The sequence below is a fragment of the Phragmites australis genome, chromosome 2 (assembly GCF_958298935.1).
Source record: "Phragmites australis chromosome 2, lpPhrAust1.1, whole genome shotgun sequence".
NCBI lineage: Eukaryota > Viridiplantae > Streptophyta > Magnoliopsida > Poales > Poaceae > Phragmites > Phragmites australis.
In genome coordinates, this window is record NC_084922.1 from 17,111,379 (window position 1) to 17,124,491 (window position 13,113).

At 45.3% G+C, this 13,113-nt stretch overlaps 1 protein-coding gene across 2 annotated transcripts; it reads left to right on the forward strand.

The window, feature by feature from the left end:
• The first annotated feature begins 5,110 nt into the window (after positions 1-5,110).
• Positions 5,111-12,849, forward strand: LOC133901426 (probable serine/threonine-protein kinase At1g54610). Of its 2 annotated transcripts, none has more exons than XM_062342803.1 (7): positions 5,111-5,589; positions 5,716-6,000; positions 6,082-6,399; positions 7,958-8,185; positions 10,815-10,915; positions 11,441-11,558; positions 12,225-12,849. In XM_062342803.1, the coding sequence occupies exons 1-7, from the start codon at positions 5,245-5,247 to the stop codon at positions 12,537-12,539; spliced, it is 1,710 nt and encodes a 569-aa protein (XP_062198787.1). In that variant the 5' UTR covers positions 5,111-5,244; the 3' UTR covers positions 12,540-12,849. The 2 variants fall into 2 exon arrangements, with proteins under 2 accessions (XP_062198787.1, XP_062198792.1); XM_062342808.1 differs by having other exon boundaries at positions 12,228-12,849.
• Positions 12,850-13,113: the final 264 nt, after the last annotated feature.

The window sequence follows — 13,113 nt, forward strand, 5'->3', positions numbered from 1 at the left end:
CTCTTTAGTTTCCGCTGTGTTTTCTTTTAGACCCTCGGGTCCTTTTGTAATAAGTTAAGTAGTGTTATTGTAATAATGACACTGTAATGACACACTAATGATGTAAGCGCATGTATAAAAATTGATCCTAGCATATATGTGTTGTGCTCGATTTATTCCTTTAAAACTGGGTGTTACCGGAGTGGTATCAGAGCTGTATTGACCATAGGACGCATCCTAGATAGAAAGGACGTTGTCGGTGTATCAGAAACCAGGGGTCCCTGAGTCCCGAGACCGGGCCGGCCATCCGCCACGCGTCACCATCCCGCGAGGTCCACCCTGCAAGATAAGAAGAAGCTAAGTCCAGGGAGAAGGTGCTCGGGGCCGCCGCCTCTGGTTCCCGAGCACCCCAGTTCCCCGATGACCCGCAGAGTCCAAGTACCGGGAAGGAAGTACTTGGAAGGGTCCTCGCCTACCCCCGAGTACTGTAATCCTCCGATGATACAAACAGCCAAGTGCTCGGGAGAGAGTACTCGGGGCTGCACATGGCAGCCCCCGAGGACTCGGTTCCCCGAAGGTTTCCCCCGAAGTGCTCGGGAGAGAGTGCTCGGGGCTGCACGTGGCAGTCCCCGAGGACTCGGTTCCCCGAAGGTCTCACCGAAGTGCTCGGGAGAGAGTGCTCGGGGCTGCACGTGGCAACCCCCGAGGAATCGGTTCCCCGAAGGTCTCACCGAAGTGCTCGGGAGAGAGTGCTCGGGGCTGCACGTGGCAGCCCCCGAGGACTCGGTTCCCCGAAGGTCTCACCGAAGTGCTCAGGAGAGAGTGCTCGGGGCTGCACGTGGCAGTCCCCGAGGACTCGGTTCCCCGAAGGTTCGCGCAAGATCGTCCGACGACCCGAAGGGTCCCATCGTCGGGGTGTCAGCCAGTCAAAGGCCTAATTCCGTATTTAATAGGCACGCGCGGCCTGACATCCTGACATTCTCAGCTGCCCACGCCCTAGTATCAGACCCTGCCATGCTCTGGCAGGGGGGCGTGGGACCATTAAATGCACGGGTCCCGTCCCGTTTCACCCGGGTGCCTCGGGATAATATTGCCAAAATCGGAGCGCTCTGCCTGCCACCCTGCCCCGGCAGAAGAACAAGACAGGGTGGGCGCACCGGGCACCTCTGTGGCTGCCCGGTGGGCCCTCTTAATAGCGCCGGAGGACATCTACAGTGACGGATGGTCGGATGCACGCCGCATTTTTCCACCGCCTCTGTCACTTCGCCAAGACGGAATGATGACACCTTTCTCCGTGGTGCCTTGGCACTCGCGCCCCCCCTCTTTTCCATTCAGGATAAGTCGAGGTCGGCGCGCCTATAAAAGGAAAGGATGGAGAACACATAAAGAAAAGACCCCGAAGCTCAGATCAAAAGACGAAGAACATCACAAACAAGCTCGAGCCAAGCTAGAACACGAGAGTCTCAAGCTCTCTGTAGACAGCTCACCCCTGTAACCAGATACATCCTTGAAGAATTCCCTTCAAGGAAAGGTATAGCACTCACACAGGAGTAGGGTGTTACGCCTCCGTGCGGCCCGAACCTGTCTAAACCCCGGTGCACCCATCTTTCTTGCACTAGGACGATCATCTCCCACCACCAGCCACTGCATTTATTTCCGCTCCCATCTATTTCCCAGACAAGCTCGTTCAGGATCATCCTCCCAGCCGAATCTTTAAAAAGGGGTCTCTCGGGATCCCTGCGACAGGAGTTCATCCTCCGACAGCTGGCGCGCCAAGTAGGGGGGAATATCCCTGGATTTGTTTGTTTCGCTTTTTTCCACAGGAAAAGATGGCTGGTGGGCACCGTCTCCAGTGTTCTGGCTCCACTTCCAGTGACGGAGTGCTGCCCGACGCTCGGGAGAGCCCAGTCGCTGCTGCGTTCCATCAGCAGCCTCTATCCACGTGCGCGGTTTTTCCCGCTCAAGGGGATCAAGGCGCTGGGCCCAGCAGGGCCGCCGTCGCTGCTGCTGATGCACTTTTCGACCCCCAGCAAGAGGTCGGGATCCCAGCCGCCAGGTCCGCCTCTGGACCACGTCGGGTGCCATCCCAGCGCAGGCTCGCATTCAGCGAGGCCGGCCCAGGGAGCGCGCTGCTTGCAGCGCATGCTCTCCTCAGGCACCCGCCCGTTCAGGCCACGCCGAATACTCCGGAAGGCCGGTGGATACAAGATGTCGTCGCTTTGGTTGGCACTGCTCGCCGCCAGGTGCGTGTGTGCTGGCCGATGCGTGGGCGGAGGGGAGAAGGCCGGAGGAGCGAGAGGCTCTCGACGGCCTCAACTGAGCGGCGGGCGGCGCGGTGTAGCTATGCGTGCAGTGACGACGCATAGGACGGTGCGTGCGAATGGGACCGATGGCGGCGCACATGGTGGAGCAGGGTTGCAAGGGCGTGCACAGGCGGCGTGGCGCAAGTGGCGTGACTCTACGGTGGAATGACGCAAGTGCGATGGGGCTACATGTGCGGGACAACGTAACCGGAGATGAGGGGCTGACGGGGACGGCGAAGGGAATAAAGGTGGGAGATGAGCTCACCGTGGGATGTCAGCGACAGGAAGCGGCACAATCGGGACAGTGCGACACGAGCAGTGGAGAGGAGCTGCGCCATGACGGTGCAGAAGGACGGTGCTGTGGCGTAGTTCAACATATGTTTGTAGCCTTTTTGAGATTATTAACAAAAGAAAAGAATTTTGGCGACCAAAGCAAGATGTGCAAGATGGCGTGCCTAGTGGAGAACAAGTAAGGAAGCAAGATATCTAGCGATGCTAAGGTTCACAAAGGAGTTGTAAGGGAGACAGTGGCAATGAAGAAAGGGAAAGAATTGCCTCCTTGATAGCCACAACAAAAGGGGAACAAAGTGGTAAGAATATGTATCTAAGCAATGTGCTAAGGCATTATCCTCTTTACAATTGGTATCATTTGTTATTTGTCACTCGCTTTGATTATGTTATCATCAATTACAAAAGAGGGGAGATTGTAGCGAACATGACCCTCTTAGGTATGTATGTTATTTAAGTTATTAATGACAATATAGTCAATGAGACTAACATATTTGTTAAGTATATACTTTAGTAGGTCCCATGAATACAACAAAAGAGAAGTCACTAAAACCGGAAAAAAAGAGAAATGAATTGGACCCGTTCCATAAATTTTGATGTGATCAAATGAGATGGATTTCTATACAATCATGTAGATCTCTTCACAAGTTTTCCATAGAGCCCAAGATCATCAAAAATCGGAGTTTGTAACGGAAAGTTATACCGAAATACGAATTGCTAGTCGTTTGAAAATATACATGTAGATATTCTGGATATTTCGGAGTTACAAGAAGTTTTCAGCGGTTTGTTTTTTCTAGAGAGCTTCCAAATGTAGTCAAGGTTTTAGGGAGTACCAGATCTGGTGTTTGTAATGTTGCACACGCTGGATCATCCGGTGAGTATAGCAAAATTTGACCGTTGGAGCAATAGCTAGTCCGCGAGGTTGAGACTATAAATACCCATTCACTCGATCATTTGGAGAGGCCTGAGTGTGCTAGAGTCTAGGAGAGTCATTAGACACTTGAGAATACATCCAAGCCACCATATTGCTTAAAGTTTTCATCCAAAGCGATTAAACATAAAATTAGTGAGTGATTAGCGCTAATAGGTCTAGAGAGAGTTGATGCTAAGTGCCGCTGTCTAGAGAGTGGATTAAGGAGTGATCCTAACTTGTACCGAGAGGTACGCCGATGTTTTAAAGTCTTTGTGACTTGCTGGCACCTTGGGCCTTAGTAGCTCAAGCTTATTGACCATCTGACTTGGTGTGAAGCGGTGACAAGATGTTTGTACGGGGACGAGGAGACCATTGGCTTGTGGCTCAAGCTCCGAAATGATCACGATAACAAGTGACCTGAAGAGAGACTTATGATGAGATCTTGCCTTAGTGACTTGGTGGCTCAACCTACTTGAGATTTTGGTGGTTCAAGGGCTGTGATCAAGTGTCGTTTGGGAGCATATCTTTTGGTGGAGATTCAACGTGGACCAGGGGTGATATTTATGCTATCGATACCACGAGATAAAAGTCATTTGTATCGAGTTTGCTCTCGATACCTTATTTATGTTTTTGTATTTACATACTTATAATCTATTTTTGCTCATTTATTTTCCTAGCATAGTTTGCTAAGATTAACTATAGGTTACAAATTTTTTAAGCGGTAGAGTAGACACACTAGATAAATCTATAGCATATTTAGATAGAAATTAATATATGTTTATCTTGTGAAGTTTTTAGAGTCGATTAGATTTTTAAATATTCTAATTCATTTCCTCTTAGAATGTTACTGATCCCTTCACCAACCGTGTGGATTAATCAGTGGAGGGGATCTCTATTAACGTCGGGGACACGATGATAATAAGGAAGTCACGAGGTACAACAATGAGGTCTGGGAAAAGGCCGCCGCCACACGGGCCGAGCTACAATACTGGAGCCACGAGATCCAAACAAGCAAGGCTTCACTTCTTGGTGGAGTCGTGCCTGATTGATAGAATCAAGTTGTACAAGCCGCACCATTCACTTGGATGCCTAGACGGAAGGGATCGTGATGCTTGAAAGGACACGTGGTAGAATCTGACATACCTACGTACTACGTCGGGTGTGCGTACCTGATGTATAGAATTTTTTTCCTAAAGCTGTGGCCCCTCATCGGCGTGGAGTGTGATTCAAAATGGAAAAATCGAAAGCAAATTATATAGGATCCTATCTTAAAAAAAAAAATCTTCTATAATAATACATATCTGCTCACAAAATAGATAATGTAAATAGAATTTAATGAGAACGTGTAGAATTTGCTTACGATATTACTTACGACATAGCCACATAGGTTAGCTTCCTACGCCTCGAAGCCTGCAGCCAACCTCAATACGATTGACCCGCCTTTATCACTCGCCCCACCCCACTCATGACCCGCGGGCCCCATCCCAATAACACACCGACCCGATGTTATCGATGGACTGTGGATTACCGCTGCGCCAGCTGTTGACCCCGCTCTGACCCCCTAGGGGCCCACAGGTCAGCCCCACCGCCTCGTGAGCTATTAAACGCTCATCCACACACACCACGGGCCTCTCCTCCGCCCCTCTTCTCCTCGCTGCTCATTGATTGATTCCTCCTCGCCTCACTCCCCCCTCGCCGCGGTGAGGGTAGCAGAGACCCTAGCGGACTAGATGCTCCGTGAGGGCTCGATAGGGTAGAGCGATGGGCTGTGTCTTCGGCCGCGCGGCCGCGCCGTCGTCCTCCCCCCCGGCCGCGCCGAGGAGGGGAAGGAGCAAGGAGAAGTCGTCCCCGCAGCCCGCTGCGGCGGCGGCCTCGGCCGGGTCCCCCTCTGCCGCCGTAGAGGGGGACAAGGGGCCTTCCCCTGGTCGGCCGCGGCGGCGGCTCGGAGGGCGCAGGGCGGCGGGGCCCAGGCAGGGTTGCGTCCCCGCGCCCGCTGCGGCCGAGCAGCTCGCCGCCGGGTGGCCGCCGTGGCTCGTTGCCGTCGCCGGGGAGGCGCTCCGTGGCTGGGCCCCGCGCCGCGCCGACACCTTCGAGAAGCTCAATAAGGTATATGGGCAGATAGGCAGGCCCTTCCGTCTGAAATCTGTGAAATTCTTCGTCGTGCTGCTAGAGTACTGATACGCCATTCGTTTGTTGTTGTTGTTGTTGTTCTGTCCGGCGATTCACTCTTAGATAGGGTCGGGCACGTACAGCAACGTGTACCGAGCGAGGGACACTGTCACCGGCCGCATCGTGGCGCTGAAGAAGGTCCGGTTCGACAATCTCGAGCCTGAGAGCGTCAAGTTCATGGCAAGGGAGATACTGATCCTGAGGAGGCTCAACCACCCAAATGTGGTCAAATTGGAGGGCTTGGTAACCTCCAGGATGTCATGTAGCCTATACCTTGTATTCGAGTACATGGAGCATGACCTTGCTGGGCTCGCAGCGAGTCCTGATGTCAAGTTTACATTACCGCAGGTGTGTGAGACTTGATTCCTGTACTAGAGGTTATTACTTGATGGAATTATGTGAAGTTGATGCCAGCTTGTTATCTTGCAGATAAAGTGTTACATGCAGCAGCTCTTATCAGGGCTTGAGCATTGTCACGACAATAATGTATTGCATCGAGATATCAAGGGGTCAAATTTGTTGTTGGATAATAATGGGATTCTTAAGATTGCGGATTTTGGTCTGGCGACGTTCTTTGATCCACGACATAAGCGGCCAATGACAAGCCGGGTGGTCACGTTGTGGTATCGGCCACCAGAATTGTTACTAGGTGCAACTGATTATGGTGTAAGCGTGGATTTGTGGAGTTCTGGTTGCATTCTGGCAGAGCTCTTGTATGGGAAGCCCATAATGCCGGGGCGCACTGAGGTGAGTCTAAGAACATGATCCAACTCTTTATTCTGCCATGTTAATTTTTGTAGTAATCATTGGGACCATTCTGTTAATATCAAAACTATGGTTAAATCTTGTCTTCCCACTGTTTTCACAATATAGAATTCTATGATTGTGGCTGAAAATGTTGACTTTGTACATGAGATTTCCTGATGACGACAACTATGGTGTCTGATCTTTTGTTCATTTTTTTAATATTTTGGAACATAGTTATTTGTGACCATGTCATTGTCATTTACTGGAAGAAATGAAGGATCTTTTGACCTTATTCTAAATGTCCGACTAGTGGTTCTCTTATGGGTAGAACATGCTCATTGGTTGCTGCCAACATGACTTCAATGAAAACTTCTGTTGAAAAATGTGCTACTGTCTTTTACCTTAAAATAAGGTGTCAGTGCAATTATGTCCATTATTTTAAATCTCCCAACGGTGTATCTGGTCACATAATTGGTGCTGTTCAAATGATGACATCAGAATAAGTTTGAACTCCACAGACATGTTTAATTCTCAATTAAGTTTTCAAGACTATGCTTAGCTTCCGGTGTGGGTACTTTGTTTTTTTCATATCACAGCCACTTTCTGTAGTCATAAATATGTTCCAGTATATTGGCTGCGGTTGCAATACTTTTTCAAATTTATTAATACTAATGGGAACATGTTGTGTTGTGCAAACAATTGTTGTATAGGACTTTTACTCTGTTAGGGCAGTTTTTAGAAATTATTCTCCATCAGTATATCATATATTAAAAGCATCCAAAAATTTAAGACATAAAACAATCAACTTCATGTTTAAGTTTTAAATAAGAGTGCTCTTGATTTGAGCAAAGAATTAGTGGCTCATAAGTCGCCTTGTTGCACTTATTGTTCATGGGACAAGTAAGCTGGCCCACTAGATAAGCTCTAGAGGTGTTTGAGTAAACCAAACTGTCAAGCCTACGAATCCCAAGAACGACCCTCCTCTAGCCTCAGTTTCAATTTTCATTGGAAAGAAGGTTTAGGTTTATTATATAAGTCCAGAAAATAGATTAAATGATAGACTAGCCTTATGGGCTTGAGGTAAGATTAAAATCGTGATGCGCCAGAAATCGCATACAAATGATTAAAAATCTTTTATTTGTAAGCTCAACAAGATATGATCCTGCAACAGGGTAGAAAATACTGGAAATTAATCACATGAAATTACTTAGTAGTTAATATGAATATGGATATGTGTGATGCTTTGATAAGGGTGGTTGAGTTGCCAATTGCCATGTAATTTGGTTATTTCATGTATCCATTTGATAGAATGATAGTAAATTCAGCTAGAGTGATTAATCCACAAAAACAATAGTTCTTGAATTGTCTGTTGTTTAAGGTGCTCCAACTACCATATATTTTGTTTAATGCCACTCTTTTGCATCGTAACTAGATTCTAGCCCTCTTGGATGAACTCATAGTGTGTTCATTTGTTTATGTTTTGCTTTGCCATATTTGCTTGCGTGAAGTCAACTACTTGGTTCCTACTGTTAAAACTGGAATATACACTATTCACCAGGTAGAACAGTTGCACAAGATTTTCAAGCTATGTGGTTCCCCCTCAGAGGAGTATTGGAAGAAGTCTAAACTGCCTCATGCGACAATATTCAAACCCCAGCAGCCCTATAAACGTTGCATCAGGGAGACATTTAAAGATTTTCCTCCATCGTCGCTGCCATTGGTTGAAACTCTGCTTGCAATTGATCCAGCTGAACGTCAAACTGCGACAGCTGCATTACAAAGTGAAGTATGCTCCTATCATTTCCCTCCTTAATGTCCTAATTGGAAGGAATTATTGTTTGGTGTCTAATCATAAATGTTATTATGAAGCAAAGTTATTGATCTATAAGTCATAGTGTGTAAGGATCGGTGATGCCTTCCCGGGGGGGGGGGGGGGGAGCGTTGAATTAGGATCACTTAAAACTAAGGCTCAAATTCAGCAAGATAAACCTAATCAATTTATATCTGAAAAACTTATATTTGTAATGGCCGAGTAGGGGTCTATTTATAGTCCCAACTCTCAAAACTAGTTGTTGCCTCTCGGGCCCAGAAAATTGTGAATATTGGATAGTCCGGTAAGCATATTTTCCTTAGCATCGGAACATCCGGTGAGTGTAACATAAACTAGCCGCTGGAACCCACGGTCACGCCACCGGATGATTTCTTAGTCTTCTGATTCACACATCGGAATATTCGGTGAGTGCATCTCACCAACTCCAAGCCGAGCAAACCTTCTTTGTAAAGTTCTCCCAGTGAATCTTCCGGTGATCATTGAATCATCTGGTGAAGCTTTCGGTGAAGCACTTTAGATCATTCGGTGTGAACATCGGATCATTCGATACATGTATCCTCTATGACTTCTTCACTTCATCTCTCTGGAAACTTGTTCCGGTATAAGTGTATAGCCTTCCGGTGTTCATCGGATAATCCGGTGAAGCTTCCGGTGTTCATATTGGATTATCCGATGAGTACATTCGATAAGGACTTGTCCAATTCAGTTCAAACTTTGTCCTGGCTTTGATGACTTCTTCCTTGATGTCTTAGATCTTCAACTGATCTATTAGGACGAGCCAAGCCTAGTGTGCATCGCTACTAGGTAACAAACCTATAGACACTAGATCAAGCTACTGAACCCAAACCCTTCTTTGTAGTATGGCCAAAGAAAACAAACCTATCTACACAAGTTCTCAACACCATGATCACTTGTCTAAACAATAGGTCCTTATATCTTCATGTAGCTCTTCTTTGACATTGAATTGCAACTCCTTTGAGGTGTTTGATACCCCAAGCACAACACATAGCATCCATGAGATTAAACCTTGTATACATGTAAACTAAGATAGTTTCATTGACTATGTTGACATTAATCACCAAAACACACTAACCCTATGCAAGGGTCATCGATCTTTCGTAGTGGTCCTATGATTCTATCAAACATTGCATTCTCTACACAATGTACCTTAGTGCACACCCGAACAAGCAATTTTCGAGGCTTGCAGTATGCCAATAGTAAAAGTATTCTAAAATGGCTGTCTGTTTTTTTTTCTATCATACATACAATTTTTTTTGTTCTCTTTTCTAAGAGTGACTCCTAAATTCTGAACTGGTGGTGTAACTATGAAGAGGAAAATCAATTTAGTCTTCCAACTTTAGCTCGTGCTCCAATTAAGAACATTAATTTTTTGAAGGTCCAGAAGCCCCCCCATCAACTTTCAATTTAAGTCTAGAAAAACATTTATTTTAAATGTTAAATTTAATGTCTAGAGGTGGAGCAGTGGTCACTAGGTTAACATAAAATTTTATGCTAAACTGGGAGAAATCTCTATGATATGATATAATTCCTAAATTCTAATTATGTGATTGCATATATTGTTGCCTTTGCAAGCAAGCATGACATGATTCTATTTTGCATACACATATGGAAGTACACTACTCTTGTGCCTTGTACTGTTCTACAACTTAATCATATATGTTCTGCTTCAAAAAATAGTGCTCTCCCACTTGGCTCAATGTATTTATGTTAGTTGTTAACAGTATGATAGCTCATAGTTTATAAATTGCTTTAATAAACTAGGCAAAGAAAAACTAGATACCTTGGGAAAACTGCTTATTAGCCTAGTAATATAGAAATGTTGGCATGCAAACGTGTTGAAAACATAAAATGAGGCATTCAGGTCTTCGCCCTTCAGCACTTGGGCACTATGCAAGTATGCAACAGACCAACATCCTATGCCTGTGCTTATGAGCAATTTCTCACGATGGTAGGAGATATCTTGTTTGCTTCAGGAGTTAAGGTACTCGGTGTTGAGGCCTTTCGGCTATTCTGAACTCAACTCCGAAATGTTGGTGCGACTGAGGCATGGCAAAATAAATAAATAAACCCCACAGCTGACTCCCCTGCATGAGTTGGCTAGGTCCAACAAAATATAGTATTCAGTATTCACCATGGACAACTTGTCAGCTCCAACCAGCCTGTGAGCTGACAATGGAAACCAACACTGCCTCTGCCTGCGCAGAACCACTTCCTCAGCAACATGAGTGAAGCCAAGCCCCTCCGGCTACATCGGTTTGTCCTCTGTCACACCACACGGACAAAGCTGAGCTGGAGGACCCATTGGAAAGGAGCTTTGCTCCCGGCCAAACCTGATTCGGTTGATGAAAGGGTGGCTTTGTGGGGGTCTGGTGGTGCAGAGGGCTGGCTTATTTTAACGCCCTTATATGTTTGTGCTGCTTTTCTTAATGAACCATTAATTATTTGGTCATCGATACCAGAGCTATCCTTTGTATGCTCCCCATAACAAATGTATACTTTTGCAGTTCAACAAGATTTTTTAGGTTGCTGTGTGTACTAATTTTTTGTACTTTGGTCTTTGTAGTTCTTTTCAACTGAGCCTTATGCTTGTGACCCTTCAAGCTTGCCAACATATCCACCAAGCAAGGAGATGGATGCCAAGTTGAGAGACGAGGAAGCTAGAAGGTGTGTTCATATGTACCTTTTCCCCTTTTTCCTGGACATAAGTGCAAATAACAAATTGTTTGAGAACTTGTACAAACCCAGTTACTAGCAGTCCCACCTACAATATTTTTATGTCAAGTTGGGCTATTCAGAATTTTCAATCATGAATCATTCGTGGTGATTTTGAACACACTGGGCATTCATATTATTCTGTAATGCATTTGAATAAAATGGATGAAAGAAACCATCTAGATCTCATGGAACTACCTCTGTTCTCCTGCAAACTGTCAAATGCTGCCACTTCCAGGCTGTGTTCTGTGGGTTTAGTGTTCGGGCTTTACTTTTTACTACTAGGACCTATCTAGAAGCAAGAAATTGAGACCATCAACCTGATAGGGAGATAACAATTATGTAAGCTTCCATGGCATAGATGCACCTGCACAAGCACATGTAGTCCTGCTCCAATCACTAGAATAAGCTTTCTAACTGATTAATACTGGACATTTGTGATGTTGTATGTCTCTGTGTTGTGTTATTATCCTCCAGGCTACGAGCTGCTGCAAAGGCCAAAGGAGAAGTCGTAAAAAGGACTCGACCACGGGATCGATCCCACCGGGCTGGACCAGCACCAGAAGCTAATGCAGAGTTTCAAGCAAACGTAGATGTAAGTCAAAGCTATTTATGACTGAAGACATTCTTGTTTCGTTTGTAATGATTTGCACTGTTGATGATATAAAAAACCATCAAGTTGATTATAATTGTATGATACTGTTAGGCAATTCAATTTTGATTTCACCACCATAAGTTATTCCTTTTTTGGGGGGAAACCAAAAGCTGTTCACTAACCTATTCTTGCAATAATACAATCGTTATGAAACCGTGGAACAAGAAAATGAGGGCACAGACCTCTACTTTTCTTTTTCTTTTTTTCTTTTTTGTTTCTTCTTTAGTTTTTTTTGGGGGGGGGGGGAGGGGGCATAGACATGCCAAAATCCACTACTTTAGCAAGCCTAAATTGCCAAACACTTGTAAAAAGTTGAAATTGACTCCAAATTTGATAAAAATCAATATTTTACTTAATTGTGCCACTTCTAAATAATTTTTCACAAATCAATGGCATTGTCTCCTATTTATATACTTATTCTGTTACTAATTTCATGTTGCTGGGATTAAAAAAAAGACTATCTTTTGCTGCTGAACAAATGAGTTGTTGCTATTGAAATATGAGTATAATTGATGCGCTATAGTGAACTAGAGCTGCTCATTGCATTCAAATGTAATTGCATAATGAGGTACTCACTGTTGAGCTTTACAAATTTCTCAATGACAGCAGAGGCGACGAATGATAACCCATGCAAATGCCAAGAGCAAAAGTGAGAAGTTCCCTCCCCCGCATCAGGATGGAGCTATGGGTAATCCGTTGGGATCCTGTCGTCATTTGGAGCCTACATTTGAGCACCAGGACGCTTCCTTCAGTACCGTAGTCCCCATCCAAAAGGGGACCTCGCAAACATGGTCAGGACCATTGATTGATCCGGCAGCTCTTGGGCAATCAAGGCGGAAGAAGCAGACTGCCCTAGATGCTAAGGCCGCGGCTTACTCAAAGCAGCTCCAAAAGGAAAAGGGTGGAATACGAGGCAGATAAAAAAAAATTCTGGCGAGTTTGGGGGGCTGAGGTTCTTCATGATGGTCTGTAGATGGATTTCCTTGTTTCATTTGCTGGTTAAAAGCAGGCAATAGTGTTTGCTACTGTAGGGAGAATTCATCCAGGTTATGTGGCAGTGTTTCCTGTTCTTTTCAGATTCTTCTGAACGAATTGTTGTCCAAGGCAAGACATTCTGGGTTTACCACCCTTGTATTTATGCTCTTTACAGCAATTAAGTTGCCCATGTGTATATATGGACTGATTCTTCTTGTGTATAGAAATGGATAATGCCTGCATTTTAGTGGACTTACTAGGTCGTGGGAGACAGCCTCCGTTAATTTGATATGTTACATATTTTGAGTAAAATGCATTTTGCACCACCTAAATGTCCTTGCGGGATTTGGTGGTGGCAAACCTTTTCACGTAACACCATAAATATTCGCTACTTTTTTCTCTTTAGAAAGTCCCAAAAAGGATCATTTCTTAGGATCGCTACTTTCTTCTCTTAAAAATATATTCCAGAAAAAAAGTCACTACTTTCGCTTGCTTGCGACGGCTTCCCGATGGTTTTTTT

Coding starts and splice junctions, on each gene's coding strand:
- LOC133901426 (XM_062342803.1), top strand. CDS start 5,245: ATGGGCTGTGTCTTCGGCCGCGCGGCCGCGCCGTCGTCCTCCCCCCCG. Junction 5,590..5,715: donor CCTTCGAGAAGCTCAATAAG/GTATATGGGCAG, acceptor ATTCACTCTTAG/ATAGGGTCGGGCACGTACAG. Junction 10,916..11,440: donor AGAGACGAGGAAGCTAGAAG/GTGTGTTCATAT, acceptor ATTATCCTCCAG/GCTACGAGCTGCTGCAAAGG.